The 24142-nt window shown below is 43.1% G+C and overlaps 1 protein-coding gene across 5 annotated transcripts in view; it reads left to right on the forward strand.

The window, feature by feature from the left end:
* Positions 1-24142, forward strand: part of LOC121005185 (erlin-1-like) — a 343035-nt gene that overhangs the window by 66189 nt on the left and 252704 nt on the right. For all 5 annotated transcript variants that reach the window (XM_040437766.1, XM_040437767.1, XM_040437768.1 and 2 more), the window contains 3 exons: positions 16441-16566; positions 16806-16879; positions 16960-17018. In XM_040437766.1, coding sequence (XP_040293700.1) covers positions 16441-16566; positions 16806-16879; positions 16960-17018 — 259 coding nt within the window. The remainder of the gene's footprint in view (positions 1-16440; positions 16567-16805; positions 16880-16959; positions 17019-24142) is intronic.

A 24142-nucleotide genomic window follows, 5' to 3' on the forward strand; every position in this document is an offset into this window, starting at 1 on the left:
GGTACCGGGAGGTACCGCTGTCGCACCGGAACCTCCTGGCAATGTTCAGGAGGTCTGGGGCCTCTTCCCCCACAGGCCGCTTCCCTTGTGCCATTACAGAGGCAGGGGGCAAAGCGTGGGGTTCTTGTTCTCGCGATTCTTGGCGCGGACCGAAAGTGACGTACGGCCACTTCCTGTATTTGGAACACATGGCGTTCTGGAAGTGAGAATCGGAGGCCGCAGGTGGATTGCGCCAGGGGACATTACCTAGGGTATTTTTACCCTGTCAGTGCGCAGATGGAAGGGTGCCAGCCAGCCTGAGAGGACAGTTACAGACCTCATTTATGGAAGACCCTCCATCTCTGCACTATACTATGGAAGAGGAGAGTGGTCAGCGCACTGATGAACAGGACAACCTCGATACGCGTTCGGTATTCCTGGTGGGGTAAGGGGGTTAATCCCCACTATTTTTCTTACAAATTCCTTATTTTAAGGGGTCCATTCTGTTTATTTTTTTGAATCCTAAAAAGAGCCCTAGGAAGGCGACTGCTAAAACACGTGGGAAAAAGTTAACCTCCTCCTGGCCAAAATTGCTTTGCCAGCACTGCATTAATAAGATGCTAGAAGAGGAGTCCCCATAATTTATGCAGAATATTAAGAACATGGTGAAATCCGAAATCGCGGAGTCTATGAAGGAATTTAAGAATTTTTTTCCATCGTCCCCCCCCGGGCAACAGGCTCATTCTAGTCGCTTCTCAGATTCGGATTCAGAGCGGAACAGGGCGAGATCTGTGGTAGTTCGGATTCATCTTCAGAAGGGGAGTCAGTTGGTAATCCGCTATTTTCCCATGAGGACACGGACTCCCTGCTTAAAGCCATTAGGGCTAAAATGAAGGTGGACGAACCCAAGGAGCCAAAGACAGTCCAGCAGATTATGTTTGGCGACCTGGGTCATAGAAAATCTAGGGTTTTTCCTATAAATGAAAACATAAGATCCCCAATTCAAAAGGAATGGAAAAGACCAGACAAAAAATTCTTTGTTCCGAAAAATGTTAAAAGGAAATATCCACCGAAGACCACAAGCAAGGGTCAGCTTCCCGGGTTTCCTATCTGAGACTTTCCAACTTATGAGAGGTACCAGACAGGGCTGTCCTCTCTCCCCACTCCTTTTTAATCTAGCTCTGGAGCCATTGGTCCGATATCTAACACAGACAAATGTTTTCAGAGGTATTAAAGTAAGAAAGCAAGAGGTAAAGTTAATTTGCTTTGCTGACTATATATTTTTCTTGACTCCCCAAGGGATCATCTAAATAAGGTGTTAGACACCTTCCTTTACTATGAAGAGGCCACTGGTTATAGAATAAACGTGAGCAAAAGCCAGCTCCTATACTTACAGGGACATACTCCACGATCAGATTCCAATCCTAGAGTGGAGATTGTTTCAAACTATCTGACATATCTTGGGATTAAAATAGGAAGGCATCCAACTGCTCTTTATTCTCTAAATTATGACCCTTTGATTAGGAAAATAGGAGAGGAGCTGGAGAAATGGTCTAACCTCCCACTATCCCTATTTGGAAGGGCGCATCTCTTGAAGATGATCAGTTTTGCTAGACTTTTGTATCCGATGCAAACCATACCCCTACTTATAAAACATCAAGATGTAGGCAAGATTAGAAGGGCCTTCATAAAATTTCTGTGGAAAAAAAACGCCCCAGAATAAGCTACGAAAAACTTTGTCTGACGAAATGGGAGGGCGGGATCCATATACCGGATATTAGAAGGTATAATCTGGCTGCCCTGACAAGACATATTAAAGACTGGATATGGCATACCTCCTTCTTTTCTAATAGGGCTCTAGAAGCAGGTAGCCCCGGAAGACTTGGTGGCCCTTCTGCACTCCAGAATTAGAGACATGCCCCCAGTAATAAAACAATATACCCTGATAAGAGATACATCAGCTGCTTGGAGAGCAGTCATGAAAATGTATAAATTACCTATGTGTATATCACCCCCTATATGCCCCGGTGGACGCTCCCTGCTTTCCAGGCTGGGAGACAATCCTCGCTATTCCATAAATAGAGGGAGAAAGGAATTCATACTTTGAAACACATTCTAACCCCCACGGGATACAAATTGACTCCCTGGACACAACTTCAGATTCGGTATCGGCTACCATCATCACATTTCCTAGCATATGCCCAGGTTATTTCATATTGCATGGACCAGGCAAAAGTTTTGGGAGACTCTGATAGACTTGCTTGGTTTGAGGGCTTGATAGGCCGGGACAACTCGGCTGGTACATTGTCCGATTTGTATGGTAGACTCCAAAGTACCCAATCTATAGGGCTGGGTAACAAGGTATTTAGACACTGGGAGAGAGAACTTAAGGATGATTCGCTGACAATAAAGCTGAGGGCGGGGCTGGAGAGAGTGAGACAGGCTGTGACCTGTGAGGACTGGAGAGAGATGCAATTCAAAATCCTTCATAAGGCGACATATGCTTTTGATTTATCCTACAAGGATGCCCCGGTACATTATATCAGAGCCTGTCCAAAATGTCAGTTACCTAAGGCTAACCTTCTCCATGGTCTCTGGGAGTGTCCGTCCTTATCCCAACTATGGAGTGAAGTAGTAGACCAGTTCAAGGAGATATGGAATGTTGGATTGGATCTCTCTCCTCAACAATGTATTCTCCACTATATCCCGACGGACCCGGAGGGGAACTCTTCGCAGGTGATTGGAATCAAGGGGATACATGTAATGCTATTGTCCGCAAAGAAAAGTATTCTGAGACATTGGCTGTACCCTTCGGTGCCCACTTTGGAGGAGGTTTTGGGCATAGCAAAACAGATAATGTATATGGGAAGATTAGACACAGAACAGTGTAAGGATAGAGCCACAAAGAATTTCTTCAATAAATGGAGAAGATTCATTGTAAAGATACTACCCCAAGATGAGATAAAGGAGTTGGTAGCCCCATTCCTAGGCACTCAGTGGTATCTCCTGGAAAAAGCAAAGGGTACGCTTGGAAGACTAGACAGTGATTGGCATGAGGGATGAGATATGTTGTGAATTATGAAATTCCGGTTTAGACAATAGGTGACACACATGGTGAACCACAAGGAGCTAATTTTGTTAGTTAGGGATATATGTTGATTTTGGGGGGGGGGGGGGGGGATATTTAGCGCACAAAAATGGAGAAAATGATTGTGTATTATTTCCGATGTCTTGTCTATCAAGCAATTCGTAAAAATAGAAATGTAATTGATTTTTGACCGGATGTAGTTTATTGTATCTACTGATATGCGACCTATTCCCACATATTTTGTTTGATGGGACATGTCAAGCCATGTACAATAATGTCATTTTCTGCCAATAAAATTTGTTTAAAAAAAAAAAAAAAAAAAAAATATCCTTTTGACGAGGGGGAATGTTCTTCCTGGGATCGGCCTCCTAAAATAGACTCCCCTATTGCTAAGATCTCCAAGAAATCAGCCTTACCGTTTGAAGATCTAGGAGCTCTAAAAGATCCAATGGACAGAAGAGCTGAAATATACCTTAACCCCTTAAGGACTTAGGACGTATCGGTACGGCATGGGTCCCGAGTCCTTAAGGACCCATGACGTACCGGTACGTCATGAGTTTAACCACCTCCGGACCGCCTAACGCAGGATCGCGTTCCGGAGGTGGCAGCCCTGCGCACAGTCACGCATATATGCGTCATCTCGCGAGACGCGAGACTTCCTGTGAACGCGCGCACACAGGCGCGCGCGCTCACAGGAACGGAAGGTAAGAGAGTTGATCTCCAGCCTGCCAGCGGCGATCGTTCGCTGGCAGGCTGGAGATGTGTTTTTTTTAACCCCTAACAGGTATATTAGACGCTGTTTTGATAACAGCGTCTAATATACCTGCTACCTGGTCCTCTGGTGGTCCCCTTTGTTTGGATCGACCACCAGAGGACACAGGTAGCTCAGTAAAGTAGCACCAAGCACCACTACACTACACTACACCCCCCCCCCCCGTCACTTATTAACCCCTTATTAGCCCCTGATCACCCCTAATCACCCCTGATCACCCCATATAGACTCCCTGATCACCCCCCTGTCATTGATTACCCCCCTGTCATTGATCAACCCCCTGTAAAGCTCCATTCAGACGTCCGCATGATTTTTACGGATCCACTGATAGATGGATCGGATCCGCAAAACGCATCCGGACGTCTGAATGAAGCCTTACAGGGGCGTGATCAATGACTGTGGTGATCACCCCATATAGACTCCCTGATCACCCCCCTGTCATTGATTACCCCCCTGTCATTGATTACCCCCCTGTAAAGCTCCATTCAGACGTCCGCATGATTTTTACGGATCCACTGATAGATGGATCGGATCCGCAAAACGCATCCGGACGTCTGAATGAAGCCTTACAGGGGCATGATCAATGACTGTGGTGATCACCCCATATAGACTCCCTGATCACCCCCCTGTAAAGCTCCATTCAGATGTCCGCATGATTTTTACGGATGCACTGATACATGGATCGGATCCGCAAAACGCATCCGGTCGTCTGAATGAAGCCTTACAGGGGCATGATCAATGACTGTGGTGATCACCCCCCTGTCATTGATTACCCCCCTGTAAAGCTCCATTCAGATGTCCGCATGATTTTTACGGATGCACTGATAGATGGATCGGATCCGCAAAACGCATCCGGACGTCTGAATGAAGCCTTACAGGGGCATGATCAATGACTGTGGTGATCACTCCATATAGACTCCCTGATCACCCCCCTGTCATTGATTACCCCCCTGTCATTGATTACCCCCCTGTAAAGCTCCATTCAGACGTCCGCATGATTTTTACGGATGCACTGATAGATGGATCGGATCCGCAAAACGCATCCGGACGTCTGAATGAAGCCTTACAGGGGCGTGATCAATGACTGTGGTGATCACCCCATATAGACTCCCTGATCACCCCCCTGTCATTGATTACCCCCCTGTAAAGCTCCATTCAGATGTCCGCATGATTTTTACGGATGCACTGATAGATGGATCGGATCCGCAAAACGCATCCGGACGTCTGAATGAAGCCTTACACGGGCGTGATCAATGACTGTGGTGATCACCCCATATAGACTCCCTGATCACCCCCCTGTCATTGATCACCCCCCTGTCATTGATCAACCCCCCTGTCATTGATCAACCCCCCTGTCATTGATCAACCCCCCTGTCATTGATCAACCCCCCTGTCATTGATCACCCCTCTGTAAGGCTCCATTCAGATATTTTTTTGGCCCAAGTTAGCGGAATTTATTTTTTTTTTTCTTACAAAGTCTCATATTCCACTAACTTGTGTCAAAAAATAAAATCTCACATGAACTCACCATACCCCTCACGGAATCCAAATGCGTAACATTTTTTAGACATTTATATTTCAGACTTCTTCTCACGCTTTAGGGCCCCTAGAATGCCAGGGCAGTATAAATACCCCACATGTGACCCCATTTCGGAAAGAAGACACCCCCAGGTATTCCGTGAGGGGCATATTGAGTCCATGAAAGATTGAAATTTTTGTCCCAAGTTAGCGGAACGGGAGACTTTGTGAGAAAAAAATTAAAAATATCAATTTCCGCTAACTTGTGCCAAAAAAAAAAAATTTCTATGAACTCGCCATGCCCCTCATTGAATACCTTGGGGTGTCTTCTTTCCAAAATGGGGTCACATGTGGGGTATTTATACTGCCCTGGCATTCTAGGGGCCCCAAAGCGTGAGAAGAAGTCTGGTATCCAAATGTCTAAAAATGCCCTCCTAAAAGGAATTTGGGCACCTTTGCGCATCTAGGCTGCAAAAAAGTGTCACACATCTGGTATCGCCGTACTCAGGAGAATTTGGGGAATGTGTTTTGGGGTGTCATTTTACATATACCCATGCTGGGTGAGAGAAATATCTTGGTCAAATGCCAACTTTGTATAAAAAAATGGGAAAAGTTGTCTTTTGCCAAGATATTTCTCTCACCCAGCATGGGTATATGTAAAATGACACCCCAAAACACATTCCCCAACTTCTCCTGAATACGGCGATACCACATGTGTGACACTTTTTTGCAGCCTAGGTGGGCAAAGGGGCCCATATTCCAAAGAGCACCTTTAGGATTTCACAGGTCATTTACCTACTTACCACACATTAGGGCCCCTGGAAAATGCCAGGGCAGTATAACTACCCCACAAGTGACCCCATTTTGGAAAGAAGACACCCCAAGGTATTCCGTGAGGGGCATGGCGAGTTCCTAGAATTTTTTATTTTTTGTCACAAGTTAGTGGAAAATGCTTTTTTTTTTTTTTTTTTTTCATACAAAGTCTCATATTCCACTAACTTGTGACAAAAAATAAAAAGTTCCATGAACTCACTATGCCCATCAGCGAATACCTTGGGGTCTCTTCTTTCCAAAATGGGGTCACTTGTGGGGTAGTTATACTGCCCTGGCATTCTAGGGGCCCAAATGTGTGGTAAGGAGTTTGAAATCAAATTCTGTAAAAAATGACCTGTGAAATCCGAAAGGTGCTCTTTTGAATATGGGCCCCTTTGCCCACCTAGGCTGCAAAAAAGTGTCACACATCTGGTATCTCCGTAATCGGGAGAAGTTGGGGAATGTGTTTTGGGGTGTCATTTTACATATACCCATGCTGGGTGAGAGAAATATCTTGGCAAAAGACAACTTTTCCCATTTTTTTATACAAAGTTGGCATTTGACCAAGATATTTATCTCACCCAGCATGGGTATATGTAAAAAGACACCCCAAAACACATTCCTCAACTTCTCCTGAATACAGAGATACCAGATGTGTGACACTTTTTTGCAGCCTAGGTGGGCAAAGGGGCCCACATTCCAAAGAGCACATTTCGGATTTCACAGGTCATTTACCTACTTACCACACATTTGGGCCCCTAGAATGCCAGGGCAGTATAACTACCCCACAAGTGACCCCATTTTGGAAAGAAGAGACCCCAAGGTATTCGCTGATGGGCATAGTGAGTTCATGGAAGTTTTTATTTTTTGTCACAAGTTTGTGGAATATGAGACTTTGTATGGAAAAAAAAAAAAAAAAAAAAATCATCATTTTCCACTAACTTGTGACAAAAAATAAAAAATTCTAGGAACTCGCCATGCCCCTCACGGAATACCTTGGGGTGTCTTCTTTCCAAAATGGGGTCACTTGTGGGGTAGTTATACTGCCCTGGTATTCTAGGGGCCCAAATGTGTGGTAAGGAGTTTGAAATCAAATTCAGGAAAAAATGAGGAGTGAAATCCGAAAGGTGCTCTTTGGAATATGGGCCCCTTTGCCCACCTAGGCTGCAAAAAAGTGTCACACATCTGGTATCCCCGTACTCAGGAGAAGTTGAGGAATGTGTTTTGGGGTGTCTTTTTACATATACCCATGCTGGGTGAGATAAATATCTTGGTCAAATGACAACTTTGTATAAAAAAATGGGAAAAGTTGTCTTTTGCCAAGATATTTCTCTCACCCAGCATGGGTATATATAAAATGACACCCCAAAACACATTCCCCACCTTCTCCTGAGTACGGAGATACCAGATGTGTGACACTTTTTTGCAGCCTAGGTGGGCAAAGGGGCCCATATTCCAAAGAGCACCTTTCGGATTTCACAGGTCATTTTTTACAGAATTTGATTTCAAACTCCTTACCACACATTTGGGCCCCTAGAATGCCAGGGCAGTATAACTACCCCACAAGTGACCCCATTTTGGAAAGAAGAGACCCCAAGGTATTCGCTGATGGGCATAGTGAGTTCATAGAACTTTTTATTTTTTGTCACAAGTTAGTGGAATATGAGACTTTGTAAGAAAAAAAAAAAAAATCATCATTTTCCGCTAACTTGTGACAAAAAATAAAAAGTTCTATGAACTCACTATGCCCATCAGCGAATACCTTAGGGTGTGTACTTTCAGAAATGGGGTCATTTGTGGGGTGTTTGTACTGTCTGGGCATTGTACAACCTCAGGAAACATGACAGGTGCTCAGAAAGTCAGAGCTGCTTCAAAAAGCGGAAATTCACATTTTTGTACCATAGTTTGTAAACGCTATAACTTTTACCCAAACCATTTTTTTTTACCCAAACATTTTTTTTTTATCAAAGACATGTAGAACTATAAATTTAGAGCAAAATTTCTATATGGATGTCGTTTTTTTTGCAAAATTTTACAACTGAAAGTGAAAAATTTCATTTTTTTGCAAAAAAAATCGTTAAATTTCGATTAATAACAAAAAATGTAAAAATGTCAGCAGCAATGAAATACCACCAAATGAAAGCTCTATTAGTGAGAAGAAAAGGAGGTAAAATTCATTTGGGTGGTAAGTTGCATGACCGAGCAATAAACGGTGAAAGTAGTGTAGGTCAGAAGTGTAAAAAGTGGCCTGGTCTTTCAGGGTGTTTAAGCACTGGGGGCTGAGGTGGTTAAAATAGGATTGCGGCGCCCCGGGGGTTAATCCGAACGGGATGCCGACTGAAATCATTCAGCCGGCATCCTGTCACAACGCCGAGGGTGGTCATGTGACCCCCCCCCGTATCGGCGATCGCAGCAAACCGCAGGTCAATTCAGACCTGCGGTTTGCTGCGCTTTTAGCCGATTCTGATCAAACTTTAAAACGTACGAAATTAAGTTTTATTAACCCCCCCCTGCACCCCTGAATGATATTATGTGGGCGGGTGGTGCAGGGGTGTGGTGCAGGGGGGTGTCGCAGGCGGTGCGGGAGGTGCGGCAGGCGGGATCGCGATCCCCCGCCCGCCTCCTCTTGAGTAATCGTTGGCTTCTAGTGGTTATACCATGGTGTCAGAACATTGCTGACACCCTGGTATAAATGGCTGACATCGGTGATGCGATGTCAGCCGTTTAACCCTTTCCATACAGCGGTCCGTACGGACCGCTGTATGGAAAAGGTTAACAGCTCAGGGAGCTCCCTCCCTCTCCCATCGGGGGAGGTGCTGTGCCTTTGCAGCCCCCCGATGGGAGAGGGAGAGAGCCCCCAGACAGCCTTCCCCGTCTGCGCAGTTCTGATCACTACTGAGCAGACGGGGAAGGTTCCCATGGCAAGAGGACGCCGTCTCAGGCATCCTGCTGTCCATGGTGCTGAACAGATCTGTGCTAAAAGGCATAGATCTGTTCAGACAAAGTGTTAAATACAGTACAGTACAATATATAGTGTACTGTACTGTATTATACAGACATCAGACCCACTGGATCTTCAAGAACCAAGTGGGTCTGGGTCCAAAAAATGTAAAAAAAAAGTGAAAAAAGTTAAGATTAAAAAAAAACACATTTATCACTGAATAAAAAAAATACACTACACATATTAGGTATCGCCGCGTCTGTAAAGACCTGATCTATAAAACGGTCATGTTACTTTCCCCGCACGGTGAACGCCATAAAAATAAAAAAATAAAAACTATGAGAAAATTGAAATTTTGCCCACCTTACTTTCCAAAAAAGGTAATAAGTGATCAAAAAAGTTGCATGTACGCCAAAATAGTATCAATCAAACCGTCATCTCATCCCGCAAAAAATGAGACCCTACTTAAGATAATCGCCCAAAAACTGAAAAAACTATGGCTCTTAGACTATGGAGACACTAAAACATTTTGTTTTAAAAATTAAATCATTGTGTAAAACTTACATAAATAAAAAAAATTGTATACATATTAGGTATTGCCACGTCCGTGACAACCTGCTCTATAAAATTACCACATGATCTAACCTGTCAGATGAATGTTGTAAATAACAAAACATAAAAACGTGCCAAAAAATCTATTTCTTGGTACCTTGCCGCACAAAAAAGTGTAATATAGAGCAACCAAAAATCATATGTACCCTAAACTAGTACCAACAAAACTGCCACCCTATCCCGTAGTTTCTAAAATGGAGTCACTTTTTTGGAGTTTCTACTCTAGGGGTGCATCAGGGGGGCTTCAAATGGGACATGGTGTCAAAATAACCAGTCCAGCAAAATCTGCCTTCCAAAAACCGTATGGCATTCCTTTCCTTCTGCGCCCTGCCGTGTGGCCGTACAGCGGTTTACGACCACATATGGGGTGTTTCTGTAAACTAAAGAATCAGGGCCATAAATAATGAGTTTTGTTTGGCTGTTAACCCTTGCTTTGTAACTGGAAAAAAAATATTAAAATGGAAAATCTGCCAAAAAAGTGAAATTTTGAAATTGTATCTCTATTTTCCATTAAATCTTGTGCAACACCTAAAGGGTTAACAAAGTTTGTAAAATCAGTTTTGAATACCTTGAGGGGTGTAGTTTCTTAGATGGGGTCACTTTTATGGAGTTTCTACTCTAGGGGTGCATCAGGGGGGCTTCAAATGGGACATGGTGTCAAAAAACCAGTCCAGCAAAAGCTGGCTTCCAAAAACCATACGGCGCACCTTTCCCTCTACGCCCTACTGTGTGCCCGTACAGTAGTTTACGGCCACATATGGGGTGTTTCTGTAAACGGCAGAGTCAGGGCAATAAAGATACAGTCTTGTTTGGCTGTTAACCCTTGCTTTGTTAGTGGAAAATTAGTCAAAAAAATGAAATTCTCAAATTTCATCGCCATTTGCCAATAACTCTTGTGCAACACCTAAAGGGTTAACGAAGTTTTTAAAATCAGTTTTGAATACCTTGAGGGGTGTAGCTTATAGAATGGGGTCATTTTTGGGTGGTTTCTATTATGTAAGCCTCGCAAAGTGACTTCAGACCTGTAGTGGTCCCTAAAAATTTGCTTCTAAGCCTTGTAACATCCCCAAAAAATAAAATATCATTCCCAAAATGCTGCAAACATGAAGTAGACATATGGGGAATGTAAAGTAATCACAATTTTTGGGGGTATTACTATGTATTACAGAAGTAGAGAAACTGAAACTTTGAAATTTGCAAATTTTTCAAAATTTTTGGTAAATATGGTATTTTTTATGCAAAAAAATTAACTTTTTGGACCCAATTTTAGCAGTGTCATGAAGTACAATATGTGACGAAAAAACAATCTCAGATCGGCCTGGATAAGTCAAAGCATTTTAAAGTTATCAGCACTTAAAGTGACACTGGTCAGATTTGCAAAAAATGGCCAAGTCCTTAAGGTGAAATAGGGCTGAGTCCTTAAGGGGTTAAGAACGCCTGGGAAGCCTGTACTCAGGCATTTAAACCTAACATTGCAGCTACTTCCACAGCAAGATTGCTTAAGTTATGGTTACAGGACTTGGAATCCCACATAGAAAACAAAACCCCAAGAGAACAATTACTAGAGGTTTTCCCTACCATCATGAAGGCGGTCGATTTTATATCAGATGCCTTAAAGCTGAGTGCTAGGTCCGCGGCCTTAGCTAATTCTGCTAGAAGAGCTATATGTTTGAAGGGGTGGTCAGGAGATACGGGATCCAAAAATAAGCTATGCGCTATTCCCTGCCAGGAGGATTTCTTATTCGGATCAGTTTTGGACGATTTATTAGAAAAAGCCGCAGATGACAAAAATTGCTTTCAATCCTCCAAACCGACGAAAAAGCGTCAGTTTTTTCGTAAAAACAAGAGGGAATATAACCAAGATAAAAGGCAGAAATTCTGGAGGAATAACAAAGCTAGGAAAGAAAAAGGTTTCCTTTTCAGCTCCCAGTCCTCCAGTAGCCATTCTAAAAACAGTCAACAATGACTGTTCCATTCCGGTGGGAGGAAGGTTGTCTCTTTATCTTCAGGCTTGGGAGAAGATCTCTGCAAGTCCTTGGATCCTGGGCGTCATAAGAGACTGCTTTTGTCTAGAGTTCACCTTGCTCCCACCGGAGAGCATGATGGTTACAAACCTGGATCAAAAGTCTATAAAAAAAAAAAAAACACTCCTTAAAACAGGAGTTACTTATCCTCCTAAAGAAAAAAGTATTAATAGAAGTTCCGGAGTCAGAAAGGGGGAGAGGATTTTATTCTAACCTTTTTCTGGTTCCCAAACCGGATGGGACTTTCAGGATGATAATAAACCTGAAATACCTAAACCAATTCCTGAAGTACAAGAAGTTCAAAATGGAATCGATAGTCAGCTATAAATGGGCTGTTTCCGGAATGCGTAATGTCAACCCTAGACATAAAAGACGCATATTATCATATCCCTATCCATGCAGACTCCCAGAGGTTCCTAATGGTAGCAGTATCCATGGACGGGCAAGCCCACCACTTTCAATACAGAGCATTCCCATTCGGAGTATCCCAAGCTCCCAGACTTTTCACCAAGCTAATGGCAGAGGTGATGGCTCACGTGAGAGAAAAGGATATCCTGACGATACCCTATCTGGATGATATACTGGTAGTGGCAGAATCAGAAAACACTCTGTCCTCCCACCTCTCAGAAATTATCAGGATATTTGAGGGGTGGTGGATAAATTGGGAGAAATCAAACCTAATCCCATCAAAGAGCTGTTCATTTTTGGGCCTAATTCTAGACTCCGTGAAACAATGCTACTTTCTTCCTCAGAACAAGGTCTTCAAAATTCTGAAAGAAGTACAATCTTTGATTTCATCAAAACGCAGAACCATCAGACAGGAAATGGCGGTTTTGGGCAGGATGACATCTACAATTCCTGCAGTCAAATGGGCCTTGCTACGTTCTCGGAAGCTCCAATGGCAGATTCTGAGAGAATGGCACGGGTCTCTATCCCCTTTGGATGCCCCACTTCATCTTCCGTCCCAGGTCATTCAGTCCATGCAGTGGTGGTTAGACCCAGTAAACCTGTCTCAGGGACTCCCGTGGAGTATGCAAGAGCAGATTTCAATCATCACCGATGCAAGTCCGACAGGTTAGGGGGCATACTGTCAAGAAGATGTTGTTCAGGGAAGATGAATTAAGGGCAGTACTCCTCGCTCTAATAGCCTTCCTTCTAAAATTAAAGGGAAAGATAGTGAAGATCTTTTCAGACAACACCACGGTAGTGTCTTTTTTGAACAGGCAAGGCGGAACAAGGTCAAGGGATCTTATGTCTCTGGCAGAATCTTTTCCATAATCATTCCCTCAGTCTCCTTCATAAAAGCGGTACATTTGAAAGGTTCAGAAAACAAAAAAGCAGATTTTTTTAAAGCAGAAATCGTCTAGATCAGGGAGAATGGTGTTTAAATCAAACAGTGTTCAAGCAGATAGTCCACCTCTGGGGCAGTCCTCTAGTAGATTTCTTTGCAAACAGGCAGAACCGGAAATTTCATATTTTTCTCCCTAAATCCAGAAGATTCTCCAACTGGCATAGACGTCTTTTCTCTACCTTGGCCGGACAATCTTCTTTACGCCTTTCCACCCATAAGACTAATTCCAAGGGTTCTGCAGAAGCTCAGGCAACACAAGACGAGACTAATTCTGATCGCCCCGTTTTGGCCCAGAAGGTCATGGTTCACCTGGCTACGCAAACTATCAATATCAGAACCATGGATCCTGTCAGACAGACGAGACCTGCTGTATCAAGGACCGGTTCACCATCCAGAGGTAACCAATCTACACCTAGCAGCATGGTATCGGAGAGGGCTATACTAGAGAAGAAGGGCCTTTCCAGTGATGTGATTAATACCCTCCTGTCATGTAGGAAAGAGGTCACTGCTTCTATATACCTAAGAATTTGGAAGAACTTCTTAGCTTTTTTCTGCGGTTCTAATAGACCCTTTAGGTCCTCCTCCTATGCCGATAATACTAGATTTTTTTCAGAACGGCCTGGATAAAAGACTGAGGATTAGTACACTTAAGGTGCAGATTTCAGCTCTTAGTGCGTATTTTGACTTTTTCCTAGCCAACCATCCTTGGGTGAGAAGATTTTTTAAAGCGGTCAGTCGTACCAGACCAGTTACCAGAATATCTGCCCCTCCATGGGACCTCAACTTAGTATCGTCCAGGATGATGGAACCTCCATGCGAACCTATACAAGATTTGCCAATTAAATTACTTTCCTTTAAGACTGCTTTCCTGGTGGCTATCACCTCGGCCAGACGTGTAAGGGAAATCTCTGCTTTTTCTGCCTCTGCTCCCTATACGAAGATCCTGGAGGACAGAGTAATAATCAAGCTGGACCCTTCTTTTCTCCCCAAGGTAGTTTCCTTTTTTCATAGATCTCAGGACATTGTCATTCCTTCATTATGCCAAGCTCCGAATAATGAAAAAGAAAGGAAATTACACTCTGGATGTCAGAAGATGCCTCCTAAAATATCTTGAGAGAACTGAGCCCTGGAGGAGATCCTCTAGGCTTTTTGTGCAGTATGCTGGGAGGAACAAGGGTGATAGTCACTTTCAGAACAATATCTAGATGGATTGTCGCTGCCATTTCCTTGGCCTATTCCTCGGCATGGGAGCCTTGTCCCTTGGGATTCGGGGCACACTCAACCAGGTCCATTTCCACTTCCTGGGCAGAACGAGATGAAGCTTCCCTAGAGCAGATCTGTAGGGCCGCTACTTGGAAATCCCCTTCTACCTTCTTCCGCCATTACAAGCTAGATCTAGACTCCAGAGATCAGCTTTCCTTTGGTAGGAAAGTTTTGCAGGCTGTTATCCCTCCCTAGACTACTTCTATTCTAGTCTTCTCTCAAGGGTGCTGTCATGGGCATAAGGGAAATATAAGATTACACTCACCGTAATCACTTTTCCATGAGCCCATGACAGCACCAGCTACATTCCCTCCCTAAAAAAAGAGGCTAAATTTAAAAAAATATATATATAAAAAGTTTATATGTTTTGGGACAGGTTCTCAAATAACTGGTGAATAGAGGCCGGGTCCCTCCTTAAGAAGCTCTCCACGGAAGTTCCTGTTTCCTGTCCTGGATAGACTGTGTCTCAAGGGTGCTTTCATGGGCTCATGGAAAAGTGATTACCGGTGACTGTAATCTTATATTTCCTGGCAGGTAGGCTCCTGCGAAGCGGGTGGTCTACCATGGGCACATTTGGCTCACGACCTCCCACTGCTGCCACTCTGCTGGCTCTGCCGCCGCCTCACGGGCAAGCTGTCACCCGCTTCTACCGATGATGATGAAGCCCCTAATTCCCCCGGCTCTCAAGTGCGATCGGCTACATCATCAAGTACTGTCTGCACGTCACTGATGTCCTCCTCAACGGTCTCGGGGTCAGGAGCCTGACCGCTCGCAACACCAGCTCCCACGCCACGCTCCTCATTACTACTTGCCCGCCTACCAGAGGAAGCGGCGGATGTCTCCTCCACATCTTGGCTGGCCAGTAGCTGCTGACTGTCTTCTAGTAGCTGGTCCTTGCTGTATAGTGGAGCTGAGCCCACAGCATTTAATACTTGTCTGGCTGAGGGAACAGAAAAGGACAGGTGAGGGCACAGGGCCTGCTCCCAGGCCATGCCAACTAAGGTTTGTCTGATGAACCCACTGACTCTTGGCTGGGGGTGTCTGATGTCACTTGGGACGAATTGGATGACCGAGTCAACCATTCAAGAACCACTGGGTTGCTGGTCAAGAGATGACACCAGGAGCTCAGGCCTCTCGCTGCGACTCCTGCTGCCACACCCCCTTACTCTGCTGCGACTTGTGCCTGTGCCAGAAACATTTTGGCCTCTGCCACTTTTCTGTGCAGGGCCTGACACTTCTGTTAGACATATTGTTAGATCAAATAAATAAATAAATAGGATATTAACCCCTTCTACCCCGGGCCAGTTTTCGCTCCTTCTGCCCAGGCCATTTTTTGCAATTCTAAAGTGTCACTTTATGTGGTAATAGCTTTGGAACACTTATTTATCCGAGCCATTCTGAGATTTTATCGTGAAACATTGTACTTCATGATGGTCATAAATCTGAGTCAATATATTTCACCTTTTTATTTATGAAAAAACTGTCACTGAGGGTAGCATATGGTAGTGCTGATTTCAGTGGTCTTTCACTCCTGTGCAGGTCCTCAGCAGGCTTAACAGTACCAAGTCAGTACTCTAAAACTATCTGAATGCTATTACAGGAGTGACAGACCACTAAAATCAGCTGGTGTCACTGTGGTCAGCATATGGCAGCTGACCGGTTCCCTTTAATCCCTTCAAGACTCGGTGATTTTCTGTTTTTTCATTTCCATTTTTTTACTTCCAGCCTTCCCAAACCATCTCTAAAAAAAATGCCTTTACCCTGCGCGATTCAGCACAGGGCAGAGGAGAGCATGAAATGGGGTGAAAACAGGGATATGTCCAGTTTAAACTCTGAACCCAGACAACCCCTTTAAGTGTAGAGGCTTTGATTTCAAAATTAACGGTTACCCTTATAATTTTTATTATGATCACACAGCAATGATTTTTTATTTTATTTTTATAATTTTTCTTTGGTGAGAAGCAATAGAAGTTATAGGGTGGTGTCTGGCTGAACTAGGATTTAAACCTTTTGATACTTGTGCACTAATCTGTAATTAGTTAATTTCTCTCTGCTAATCACTCTTGATTTTATTTACAGTATATGATGTCGTCAGGAACTACACAGCAGATTATGACAAAACTTTAATCTTCAACAAGATCCACCATGAACTAAATCAGTTCTGCAGTGCACACACCTTGCAGGAAGTGTACATTGAACTGTTTGGTGAGTTTTATCCTTGACAACTGGTCCAATTACGAATGTTTTTTGTCAGAATGAAAATCAGAAATGTATTAATTAAAATGAGTTTGGCTTTCTTTTTCTTTCCTTCATCACATTTATTGTATAGTTTACCCATTAATAGTTAGTCCGATTTTTATCCAATGGAGCCAAAACCAATGCTTTGGCTACTTTAGAAAATGCAATTTTTGTTCTACATTCAAAATTTTCTAATATCTTTACAGATCAGATAGATGAGAACCTGAAACTATCACTTCAGAAAGAACTCAATTTCATGGCTCCTGGGCTCACAATACAGGCAAATCTGGTTTATAAGACTTCTAATAATAATCTAGTATCACAATTTACTGAGCAATAGTGACACTTATTTCCTTTCAGGCAGTACGTGTTACAAAACCAAAAATTCCAGAAACTATTCGAAGAAACTTTGAATTAATGTAAGTTAAAAGTCTGATATGTAGGCTGCTTGAGATTTCAGAATCTTTAAAGGGAAACTGTCATAAACTTTATGCTGACCTCACTGAGGGCAAAATAAAATACTGACAGAAATGTTGATCTCAGCAGTGTGTCACTCATGAGCTAAAAGTAAGTGGTTGCTGAGAACCAGCATCATCATTGCAGCACAGGCCTTAAAAAAGAGTCAAATCTACCTGAGAAGAGTCATGGTTATTCATAATCTCCTGCGCTTCCTGCCCATCTGCTGATTGGCAGTTCTCTCCTAGAGAGAAAGGGAGAAAACTAGGTAGAAGACTGTCAGTCATCAGCAGGTAGGCAGAGAGCAGTGATTTATGAATAACCATGATTCTTCTCAGGTGGCTGTGACTTTTCCAGGCCTATTCTGCAATGATTGTGATGTCAGTTATCAGCAACCACTTACTTTTAACTTATAAATGATAGACAGCTGAAATCAACTCGCCTGTCTCTAGCTTATGCTGCCGTGTAACTAATGAATATCAGTTATTTTCCTTTAATGTTTTTTTTTTTTGTATGATATTGTGTTTAACCCCTTAACCACCTCAGCCCCCAGTGCTTAAACACCCTGAAAGACCAGGCCACTTTTTACACTTCTGACCTACACTACTTTCACCGTTTATTGCTCGGTCATGCAACTTACCACCCAAATGAATTTTACCTCCTTTTCTTCTCACTAATAGAGCTTTCATTTGGTGGTATTTCATTGCTGCTGACATTTTTACTTTTTTTGTTATTAATCGAAATTTAACGATTTTTTTGCAAAAAAATGACATTTTTCACTTTCAGTTGTAAAATTTTGCAAAAAAAAACGACATCCATATAGAAATTTTGCTCTAAATTTATAGTTCTACATGTCTTTGATAAAAAAAAAATGTTTGGGTAGAAAAAAAATGGTTTGGGTAAAAGTTATAGCGTTTACAAACTATGGTACAAAAATGTGAATTTCCGCTTTTTGCAGCAGCTCTGACTTTCTGAGCACCTGTCATGTTTCCTGAGGTTCTACAATGGCCAGACAGTACAAACACCCCACAAATGACCCCATTTCTGAAAGTACACACCCTAAGGTATTCGCTGATGGGCATAGTGAGTTCATAGAACTTTTTATTTTTTGTCACAAGTTAGCGGAAAATGATGATTTTTTTATTTTTTATTTTTTTTCTTACAAAGTCTCATATTCCACTAACTTGTGACAAAAAATAAAAAGTTCTATGAACTCACTATGCCCATCAGCGAATACCTTGGGGTCTCTTCTTTCCAAAATGGGGTCACTTGTGGGGTAGTTATACTGCCCTGGCATTCTAGGGGCCCAAATGTGTGGTAAGGAGTTTGAAATCAAATTCAGTAAAAAATGACCTGTGAAATCCGAAAGGTGCTCTTTGGAATATGGGCCCCTTTGCCCACCTAGGCTGCAAAAAAGTGTCACACATCTGGTATCCCCGTACTCAGGAGAAGTTGAGGAATGTGTTTTGGGGTGTCTTTTTACATATACCCATGCTGGGTGAGATAAATATCTTGGTCAAATGACAACTTTGTATAAAAAAATGGGAAAAGTTGTCTTTTGCCAAGATATTTCTCTCACCCAGCATGGGTATATATAAAATGACACCCCAAAACACATTCCCCACCTTCTCTTGAGTACGGAGATACCAGATGTGTGACACTTTTTTGCAGCCTAGGTGGGCAAAGGGGCCCATATTCCAAAGAGCACCTTTCGGATTTCACTTGTCATTTTTTACTGAATTTGATTTCAAACTCCTTACCACACATTTGGGCCCCTAGAATGCCAGGGCAGTATAACTACCCCACAAGTGACCCCATTTTGGAAAGAAGACACCCCAAGGTATTCCGTGAGGGGCATGGCGAGTTCCTAGAATTTTTTATTTTTTGTCACAAGTTAGTGGAAAATGATGATTTTTTTTTTTTTTTTTTTTTTCATACAAAGTCTCATATTCCACTAACTTGTGACAAAAAATAAAAACTTCCATGAACTCACTATGCCCATCAGCGAATACCTTGGGGTCTCTTCTTTCCAAAATGGGGTCACTTGTGGGGTAGTTATACTGCCCTGGCATTCTAGGGGCCCAAATGTGTGGTAAGGAGTTTGAAATCAAATTCAGTAAAAAATGACAAGTGAAATCCGAAAGGTGCTCTTTGGAATATGGGCCCCTTTGCCCACCTAGGCTGCAAAAAAGTGTCACACATGTGGTATCGCCGTATTCAGGAGAAGTTGGGGAATGTGTTTTGGGGTGTCATTTTACATATACCCTTGCTGGGTGAGAGAAATATCTTGGCAAAAGACAACTTTTCCCATTTTTTTATACAAAGTTGGCATTTGACCAAGATATTTCTCTCACCCAGCATGGGTATATGTAAAATGACACCCCAAAACACATTCCCCAACTTCTCCTGAGTACGGCGATACCACATGTGTGACACTTTTTTGCAGCCTAGATGCGCAAAGGGGCCCACATTCATTTTATGAGGGCATTTTTAGACATTTGGATACCAGACTTCTTCTCACGCTTTGGGGCCCCTAGAATGCCAGGGCAGTATAAATACCCCACATGTGACCCCATTTTGGAAAGAAGACACCCCAAGGTATTCAATGAGGGGCATGGCGAGTTCATAGAAATTTTTTTTTTTTGGCACAAGTTAGCGGAAATTGATATTTTTTATTTTTTTCTCACAAAGTCTCCCGTTCCGCTAACTTGGGACAAAAATTTCAATCTTTCATGGACTCAATATGCCCCTCACGGAATACCTGGGGGTGTCTTCTTTCCGAAATGGGGTCACATGTGGCGTATTTATACTGCCCTGGCATTCTAGGGGCCCTAAAGCGTGAGAAGAAGTCTGGAATATACATGTCTAAAAAATTTTACGCATTTGGATTCCGTGAGGGGTATGGTGAGTTCATGTGAGATTTTATTTTTTGACACAAGTTAGTGGAATATGAGACTTTGTAAGAAAAATAAATAAAAATTCCGCTAACTTGGGCCAAAAAAATGTCTGAATGGAGCCTTACAGAGGGGTGATCAATGACAGGGGGGTGATCAATGACAGGGGGGGGTGATCAATGACAGGGGGTTGATCAATGACAGGGGGGTGATCAGGGAGTCTATATGGGGTGATAACCACAGTCATTGATCATGCCCGTGTAAGGCTTCATTCAGACGTCCGTATGCGTTTTGCGGATCCGATCCATCTATCAGTGCATCCGTAAAAATCATGCGGACATCTGAATGGAGCTTTACAGGGGGGTAATCAATGACAGGGGGGTGATCAGGGAGTCTATATGGGGTGATCACCACAGTCATTGATCATGCCCCTGTAAGGCTTCATTCAGACGTCCGGATGCGTTTTGCGGATCCGATCCATCTATCAGTGGATCCGTAAAAATCATGCGGACGTCTGAATGGAGCTTTACAGGGGGGTGATCAATGACAGGGGTGTAATCAATGACAGGGGGGTGATCAGGGAGTCTATATGGGGTGATCACCACAGTCATTGATCACGCCCCTGTAAGGCTTCATTCAGACGTCCGGATGCGTTTTGCGGATCCGATCCATCTATCAGTGCATCCGTAAAAATCATGCGGACATCTGAATGGAGCTTTACAGGGGGGTAATCAATGACAGGGGTGTAATCAATGACAGGGGGGTGATCAGGGAGTCTATATGGGGTGATCACCACAGTCATTGATCACGCCCCTGTAAGGCTTCATTCAGACGTCCGGATGCGTTTTGCGGATCCGATCCATCTATCAGTGCATCCGTAAAAATCATGCGGACATCTGAATGGAGCTTTACAGGGGGGTGATCAATGACAGGGGGGTGATCAGGGAGTCTATATGGGGTGATAACCACAGTCATTGATCACGCCCCTGTAAGGCTTCATTCAGACGTCCGGATGCATTTTGCGGATCCGATCCATCTATCAGTGCATCCGTAAAAATCATGCGGACATCTGAATGGAGCTTTACAGGGGGGTAATCAATGACAGGGGGGTAATCAATGACAGGGGGGTGATCAGGGAGTCTATATGGGGTGATCACCACAGTCATTGATCACGCCCCTGTAAGGCTTCATTCAGACGTCCGGATGCATTTTGCGGATACGATCTATCTATCAGTGCATCCGTAAAAATCATGCGGACATCTGAATGGAGCTTTACAGGGGGGTAATCAATGACAGGGGGGTAATCAATGACAGGGGGGTGATCAGGGAGTCTATATGGGGTGATCACCACAGTCATTGATCACGCCCCTGTAAGGCTTCATTCAGACGCCCGTATGCGTTTTGCGGATCCGATCCATCCATCAGTGGATCCGTAAAAATCATGCGGACATCTGAATGGAGCTTTACAGGGGGTTGATCAATGACAGGGGTGTAATCAATGACAGGGGGGTGATCAGGGAGTCTATATGGGGTGATCAGGGGCTAATAAGGGGTTAATAAGTGACGGGGGGGGGTGTAGTGTAGTGTAGTGGTGCTTGGTGGGACTTTACTGAGCTACCTGTGTCCTCTGGTGGTCGATCCAAACAAAGGGGACCACCAGAGGACCAGGTAGCAGGTATATTAGACGCTGTTATCAAAACAGCGTCTAATATACCTGTTAGGGGTTAAAAAAAACACATCTCCAGCCTGCCAGCGAACGATCGCCGCTGGCAGGCTGGAGATCAACTCTCTTACCTTCCGTTCCTGTGAGCGCGCGCGCCTGTGTGCGCGCGTTCACAGGAAATCTCGCGTCTCGCGAGAGGACGCACCGGCGCGTCCACCCAGAAGAGCAGGGCCGCCGCAAAGACGCAATCCTGCGTACGGCGGTCCTGAGGTGGTTAAGGACCGGGCTCATTTTCACCTTAAGGACCAGGCCATTTTTTGGAAATCTGACCAGTGTCACTTTAAGTGCTAATAACTTTAAAACGCTTTGACTTATCCAGGCCATTCTGAGATTGTTTTTTCGTCACATATTGTACTTCATGACACTGGTAAAATGAAGTCCAAAAAAAATTTTTTTTTTGCACAAAAAAAATACCTAATTTACCAAAAATTTGGAAAAATTAGCAAATTTCAAAGTTTCAGTTTCTCTACTTCTGTAATACATAGTAATACCCCAAAAAATTGTGATGACTTTACATTCCCCATATGTCTACTTCATGCTTGGATTGTTTTGGGAATGATATTTTATTTTTTGGGGATGTTATAAGGCTTAGAAGTTTAGAAGCAAATCTTGAAATTTTTCCGAAATTTACAAAAACTCAATTTTTAGGGACCAGTTCAGGTTTGAAGTCACTTTGCGAGGCTTACATAATAGAAACCACCCAAAAATGACCCTATCTAAGAAACTACACCCCTCAAGGTATTCAAAACTGATTTTGCATACATTGTTAACCCTTTAGGTGTTGCACAAGAGTTATTGGCAAATGGGGAGGAAATTTGAGAATTTGATTTTTTTGTCAAATTTTTCATTTTAACCCAATTTTTCCACTAACAAAGCAAGGGTTAACAGCCAAACAAGACTATCTTTATTGCCCTGACTCTGCTGTTTACAGAAACACCCAATATGTGGCCGTAAACTACTGTACGGCCTCACAGCGGGGCGTAGAGTGAAAGGTGCGCCGTTTGGTTTTTGAAAGGCTGATTTTTATGGACTGGTTTATTTACACCATGTCCCATTTGAAGCCCCCTGATGCACCCCTAGAGGAGAAACTCCCTAAAAGTGACCCCATCTAAGGAACTACACCCCTCAAGGTATTCAAAACTGATTTTACATACGTCGTTAACCCTTTAGGTGTTGCACAAGAGTTATTGGCAAATGGAGATGAAATTTGAGAATTTCATTTTTTTGCCTAATTTTCAATTTTAACCCATTTTTTTCACTAACAAAGCAAGGGTTAACAGCCAAACAAAACTGTATCTTTATTGCCCTGACTCTGCTGTTCACAGAAACACCCCATATGTGGCTGTAAACTACTGTACGGCCACACAGCGGGGCGTAGAGTGAAAGGTGCGCCGACTCTTTTTTTGACACCATGTCCCATTTGAAGCCCCCCTGATGCACCCCTAGAGTAGAAACTCCATAAAAGTGACCCCATCTAAGAAACTACACCCCTCAAGGTATTCAAAACTGATTTTACAAACTTTGTTAACCCTTTAGGTGTTGCACAAGATTTAATGGAAAATAGAGACACAATTTCAAAATTTCACATTTTTGGCAGATTTTCCATTTTAATATTTTTTTTCCAGTTACAAAGCAAGGGTGAACAGCCAAACAAAACTCATTATTTATGGCCCTGATTCTGTAGTTTACAGAAACACCCCATATGTGGTCGTAAACCGCTGTACGGGCACACAGTAGGGCGTAGAGGGAAAGGTGCGCCGTATGGTTTTTGGAAGGCAGGTTTTGCTGGACTGTTTTTTTGACACCATGTCCCATTTGAAGCCCCCCTGATGCACCCCTAGAGTAGAAACTCCAGAAAAGTGACCCCATTTTAGAAACTACAGGATAGGGTGGCAGTATTGTTGGTACTAGTTTAGGGTACATATGATTTTTGGTTGCTCTATATTACTCTTTTTGTGCGGCAAGGTAACAAGAATTAGCTTTTTTGGCACCGTTTTTTTTTTTTTGTTATTTACAACATTCATCTGACAGGTTAGATCATGTGGTAATTTCATAGAGCAGGTTGTCACGGACGCGGCGATACCTAATATGTATTACATTTTTTTAATTTATGTAAGTTTTACCCAATGATTTCATTTTTAAAACAAAAAAAAGTTTTAGTGTCTCCATAGTCTAAGAGTCATAGTTTTTTCAGTTTTTGGGCGATTATCTTAAGTAGGGTCTCATTTTTTGCGGGATGAGATGACGGTTTGATTTGCACTATTTTGGGGTGCATATGACTTTTTGATCGCTTGCTATTACGCTTTTTGTGACGCAAGATGACAAAAAATTGCTTTTTTTACAGTTTTTTTTTTTTTTTTTACGGTGGTCACCTGAGGGGTTAGGTCATGTGATATTTTTATAGAGTCAGTCGATACGGACGCGGCAATACCTAATATGTATACTTTTTTTTTATTTATGTAAGTTTTAC

The sequence above is a fragment of the Bufo bufo genome, chromosome 6 (assembly GCF_905171765.1).
Source record: "Bufo bufo chromosome 6, aBufBuf1.1, whole genome shotgun sequence".
In the NCBI taxonomy this organism is placed as follows: domain Eukaryota; kingdom Metazoa; phylum Chordata; class Amphibia; order Anura; family Bufonidae; genus Bufo; species Bufo bufo.